A 6,051-nucleotide genomic window follows, 5' to 3' on the forward strand; every position below is an offset into this window, starting at 1 on the left:
TTATCTATCTATCTATCTATCTATCTATCTATATACATATGGTCTCTGAAACCTGCCAGTTTACACCAGTAACAGTAGAACTCTCCATGCTGCCTTCATGGTAACAGCACATCAGTGTATCATCGAAAATTGCAATGTTCATTTTGTCATCTCAGGAAAATTGACTCTCTCTTCCATTGTATTCCCCGTAGAGGAAAGTTTCTTCCTCCTAATGTCTCTCAAGATGACAATGTGAACCCCGTGTTATCACTGTCGTCAGAAATTTGCAAGATTGATCCTTCTGATATTTTTATGTCGTTATTTTTCATCTGGGGTCATTTTTTTTTTTTAATCGCTTTGAGTTTTGGTTTCACAGCACGTATTTACATCATTGTTTTGGCATCATCATGAGAAAAGGGTCATCAATGGCTATTTTTTGCACCAAAATTCACTGACAAAATGAACACTGCACGGGATACATATTCATTCAGTTTGATATTTGATATCCTTAACAGCATGCATACACAGCCACCTGAGTCATGAGAATAAACACATCACACACAGAGCTGATCACCAATGAGGTCCAATATCAGATATCTACTGGTCATGATGGTCAACGACGGACTGTGTAAAAGAACCTATTTTTAAGGAATGGGGACCATGGGGTTACAGCACGTTAACCCTTAGGGTCAGGTGTGATACATAAACCCAGCCCAGCTAAAATAACGTCTCTGACCTCATGTTGGGGAAAATAGCTCAGAGTCTGTGAACTTGGGCAATGGCTCACCTCTGTGAGAGACACTTCTAGTACAGGCAGGATTTCTCCTTTGAGCTGCTGCTACTGCCTGGTGGGGCAGGGGACCATCAAAGACAGGGCTTCTCTCAATTCCTATCATGCCATGTCAGTAGCCATCAACCGTTGCATTCTTGCAGCAGCACTGACTCTCCTGTAAATCATGCACCGCTAGATAATTTGTAACTTTTGATGGCAGTCACATTGCATGTGATGAGGGCCATCAAGTCTCCTCTCTTTCCAGTGGCATGTAATGCACAGCACTTGAAAAGGATAAAGTATAGGTCAAGGCCTTGGGTCAGTACACAATGTACAGTAAGGACAAACTGATCCCTATAGTCAATAGGAGGAACGATAGGGGCGAATGAACATTTTGCTCTACTTGCTGAAAGGCCTAATAGATTAGGGGCCCCTGGGCAAGCCGCTTGTCAATCCTTTTTCTCAGTGACCTAATGTACCCAGAACAGCTGTGTGAGGGCGCTTAACAGTGAGGCCAGGCTGACAGGCATTGTTCAGTTTGATATATGACCTATTATATTTGAAAGGAGAGAGTTTGTTGAAGGGTATCATGGCATGAGTATGCCAATATCAATATGAGCACATTTGATGAGTGGCAATTATAATATCTTTAAGTACAACCTGTAAACTTTGTCCATGACAGCACCGGGGGCAGAACATATGACTCGGATACACTGAAGTGGTTGATGTAAACTGAACAGTTGATGATTGTATACACATTCACTAAACTCCCATCCTCTCTTTGGACCACTGAGGTCTTCTTGATGCAAGAGGAGGTACTCCACCAACTTTATCATTGTTAAAATGAGTTGGCATTCAAACAAAACAAATTTTAAAAAAACTCACTGGTCAAACAGCGATGTATTGAAGAGAGGAGGTGACATGGAGCAGTTCAGTTATATATGTTGTGGCCACAAAATAAAAGAATCACCCTTATCCTGTGGCCACGAGATCTTCTGTGGTGGACACACTTTACACTTATAGTGGCCACATGATTGGATCTCAAGGGAAAAAAAATGTTCATCTTGTGGTTTCAAAATAATAACTAGAGGGAATGTGAACCCACGGCTTTTATTTGTGGCCACAACATAAGTAATCAAACTCCTCTGTGTCTCCTCCATAGTATTACTACAAAGAAAAGAAACAGGATTTCCATTTAGCAGTCTGCAGTTTAATGTAGGAACAGTCACTCCACTTACTTTCACAGAGTCCAATTATTAAGCACTGTACAATGTAACAAAAGTCTGGATCACCTAGACAACAATGTTTTTATACTAAAAAAAAGTACAATAAAGCATTGTCATCAATTAACCAAAATGCTGTGTCTCAAAATGCTAACCGTAACCCAATGGAGCAGTATTTGAACTGAAACCATGAGAGCAAGTTCATTCATTTATACAAACAGTCACAAGATATTAAAAAAATATCTGTCAAAAGAAACTGGAATAATTACATATTTAGACACGTTCTGAAGCATATATTGCAGCTTTGCAGCCTAGCTGTATCACGTTTTTTAACAGCCAGTATCCAGGTACCTGAAACAAAAGAGGAATAAATAAAAATGCAATTACATCAGAATAACGTACATGATATCAAATAAAAATGGAAGAGACAGCAAAGCAGACCAGTATCATTCACAGCTCACTGCAACCAGAGTATTTATGAGGTTTCTGTTGAGAACATTGCTTTTCTTCTTGTACTCTTGGTGAGGCCATAATAAATAAAAAATAAAACACAAAATACCACAAAAAGACTACAAAAAGGAACAATCACTCAGGAAAGGAGAAGACATCAAAACCCTGAAGGTTTTCTATAACATCATGATTATTTGAAAAGCACTGCTTGATGACGGTGTACCTCAGGAAAGTATACACTACACTACAGGTTTATAGAAAAACATAACAAAATATGCTTACAGTTTCAGCATCATGTTCCAGTCCTGTGTCATGATGCTCCATCTCGTCGTCTCGGAACTCCTTTATTACCTATAAAAACATAACAAAAGACTCCAAACGTTGAATGTAATATGATCAGGCACAGCAACTCTTTACAGGACCCCGTTCCAAAGGAGGTCAGTCATCATGTGTTTGAGTGCTGGTTTGACCCGTCTATAACAAATCCATAAAGTGTGGAAAAAACCCAGTCAGATGCCAAGGTAAAGTGATGGGTTAATGAAAGCAGCTTACTGCTTGGCCCCTCCAAAGAGGTAAGGGCACACAATCAACAGCAGAGGAGCGTCCCTGGAGTGCTAAGATGTGGGGTGGATGGCGGCTGAAATGTGCTGCATGAGTTTTAATTGTCTTTATGAATTACCTTACATACTCATACCCACATGTTACGTGAGGAAATTTCAAAAGAATAGCCTGGGAACCAAACGAATCTGCAAGCTCATGTTATTGTGTCGGATTGGTCTGGCCTCCTTCCCCTTTAGACAGATTTCTAATGGATTCAGCTTTGGGCTTTGGCTTTATCTAATACAAGGTGAGTGTTTGATATGATGAGTGACTGAGGAGTGTCGTTGAGGCTCACTCAGCACTGTCACACATTGTTCTGACTGGTTGTAGGTCTACCAAATGGCGTCCGGGGGCATTTCGCACTGCGACTCTTGATAACGCCCACGGACTTGCAATGATAGCGCCCCTTTGGAAATAAAAATGAACTTTTCCAGGTTCCAGACTAATTTGCATTTGCGAATTGGTCTGATAATGCCAGGCTAGCAGGCCACCAGGCTGTTTCTGCATGCTGACTGTGTTCAGAAACAAAATCAACTTCGCCTTCGTAAGTGAATATAGAGAAAACACTGGCTGACTTACTTTTAAGAGTTCAATGTATCTGTCTGGATCTTTCTCCATCAGAGCTCTTATCTGGCTGTTGTAGTGCTCTGAGATGCTCTCCTCTACCGCCACAGTACATGCCATGGCTCCTTCCTTCCCCAGCAGGGCTGTGGATGCCCCTGCAGGACATGAAATAAAAATACACTTCAGATTCACCAAGGCAACATCTTATTACATATTGTTTACGGACAACAGCAGACTACTTTGCACTGACGACCTGAGAAGATTAAGTTCATGCTGAGCAGCCAAGTTGCTTCCAGCACTGTAAGTCAAGTTTGTCTCTTCAGAAAGAAAAATACAAGTTGGTGTTATACTAGATATGACTATATCCATGCAGGGTGAATGGATTGATGATAACTCAGTGTGGCCCAAAGCTGAGCTACAATGAGGGGCATCCCAGGATTGAGGCACTGGTGTCCCAGCAATCAGAAACTTTGCCCGAGACAACAGCTGTTCTTTATTCATTTGTGTTTTGTCCTTATGAAGTGTTTTTTATGTGCTGGGGCTGCACCCACCTAATAAATACCCTGCAATGTTCCAAAGGGGTAACAGCGCTGTGGGTCGAACTCTGTTCTCTGCCAGGATTTCATTGAATTTCCCAAGATGTTTCTTTTCTTGATCCCACATATCCTGGGGAAAAAAACAGAATGAACATGTGTGAAGCGCAATGCAGTCCCATTCTGTCATGCACACCTTTTTAATTTTGGAACACAATCAGGTAACCAACCATCTGTAACTTCTCTGATTCAGTTAGTGTGATTAATTTAACTTTTGTGTACAAATACACCTTCCATATCAGCTTTAATCACAAAAAAATAGAGGAAGCGCATCTTACTGCCTGAACCCAGAAGGTTTGACCTTTTTTTGCCCAAATACTATTCTGATGCCAGTGCTGAATACCTATCCACCTGTGGGAAGTAGTGAATAGAAACTTCAGAGTAAAATATGAAGGCTCTCCTGCACAGCAGCAAGGGAAATCAAGATACTTGTCCCTCTTGTATCCTTGAGTGTAAGGCAATGAGAGTTCAACTGGGTTTGTAAACATGAGCTTATTGTGCTCACATCACATTTCAAAACAGTGAATTAGTGATTAGGCTTTAATATATTCAGTCCATACCTGGATGAGAGGTCCTATCTGAGATCTACCCAACACTGCCATCTGGCCGGCGTATATGCGGTTGGCTCCGTACTCCCCTGCATGGTCCACACGCAGGATCCTGTCCAGCATGGCCTTCTCCTCACTGTCCCGTGGAGGTGGGAGCACGCTGTAACCCCGGGAGCTCAGCTGCAGGGGCGCTGCTGCAATACAAGCACAAGCACGTAACAGCAGTCACCTTGGCCCTCTGACACTCAGAACCCTTGGAACAAAAGTGACCCTACCAGAGGCTGAAATATTACTCACATCCGGAAAAAAAACTAAGAAAAATCCATTATGTCTTCACGTTCAAGCTAAGCATTGTTGCCCAAATTAAACTTGGGGATCTTGAGAGAAATAGTGATGGCTGGATTTGTACTGGTTGCTATAGCGATGCAGCAGCTAATGACTTCAGTTCTTATGCAACACTATCACGATAGAAAACATCTCACCTAATAACAGTAGCCATCAGTTCAAGTTCAACTTAATGTAGACTCTCTGATCAGTGTTACAATATTAAAGAGATTTACAGAGCCACAGCTGATAGAAAACCACACCTGAGTTCTCATAGAGGACAATAAAAATTCCCACAAAACCCAAAAAGCCAATAGGCCAATATAAAATAAATACAGTAAGAGCTAATAGTTTAAAAGCAGGTGGTTTGTAATGTCTTGTTGTGTGAAGCCTCAGGGATTTCTTTAAATAGCGATACTCGTAACTACATGCAAGAAATCACCAAGAAACAATAACAGGCTAACTGGGAAAACATTCGCTGTTATAAAAACACACATATATGAAATGCTAGGTAGACACAAGCCGCAGCACCGCTGTGTTTTTAGCATCCAGTTAGCTTTGAGCTATGGCTGCTGCAACACAAACCAGCTTACCTCTGCATTTCAGACACTGCCGAGCTGTAGACGAGCTGAGAATGTGCGTCCAGTCGTACAGCGCAAAGTGTGCGGCTCTCTGCATAGCACCTAATATATTTACTGACTATGTGGATATCAAAGAAACTTAAGAATATGTGCAAACTGTCATTGAGAATGTCATTAGGTGGGCGCGGCGCAGGCAGATGATGTCACCGCGTTACGACACGTCCAAATTACCTAAGGTTGTTATCAAAGATGCTGTTATAAAATATGTTTTGTAAGTATGAAATAAGTTTCTACACCGTCTCTGGTTTTACTCCTGGTTTTATGTCGCATCCAGAAATTTATAATCCGTCTCTGCTGTTGACAGTTCACAGTGGAGCTGCTTGGCTTAGGTGCTTGGCATGCCAAGCACCACATATT

The 6,051-nt window shown here is 41.6% G+C and overlaps 1 protein-coding gene across 2 annotated transcripts; it reads right to left on the reverse strand.

Annotated features, from left to right (window-relative positions):
* Positions 1–1,939: 1,939 nt before the first annotated feature.
* coq7 (coenzyme Q7 homolog, ubiquinone (yeast)) lies at positions 1,940–5,843 on the reverse strand. Of its 2 annotated transcripts, none has more exons than XM_030058276.1 (6): positions 5,647–5,843; positions 4,742–4,920; positions 4,140–4,254; positions 3,604–3,743; positions 2,707–2,775; positions 1,940–2,325 (listed from the first exon to the last, which is right to left on the reverse strand). In XM_030058276.1, the coding sequence occupies exons 1-6, from the start codon at positions 5,729–5,731 to the stop codon at positions 2,248–2,250; spliced, it is 666 nt and encodes a 221-aa protein (XP_029914136.1). In that variant the 5' UTR covers positions 5,732–5,843; the 3' UTR covers positions 1,940–2,247. The 2 variants fall into 2 exon arrangements, with proteins under 2 accessions (XP_029914136.1, XP_029914058.1); XM_030058198.1 differs by having other exon boundaries at positions 4,742–4,923.
* Between the last annotated feature and the right edge of the window lie 208 nt (positions 5,844–6,051).

This window comes from Myripristis murdjan, chromosome 1 (assembly GCF_902150065.1).
Source record: "Myripristis murdjan chromosome 1, fMyrMur1.1, whole genome shotgun sequence".
NCBI classification, from domain to species: Eukaryota; Metazoa; Chordata; class Actinopteri; order Holocentriformes; family Holocentridae; genus Myripristis; species Myripristis murdjan.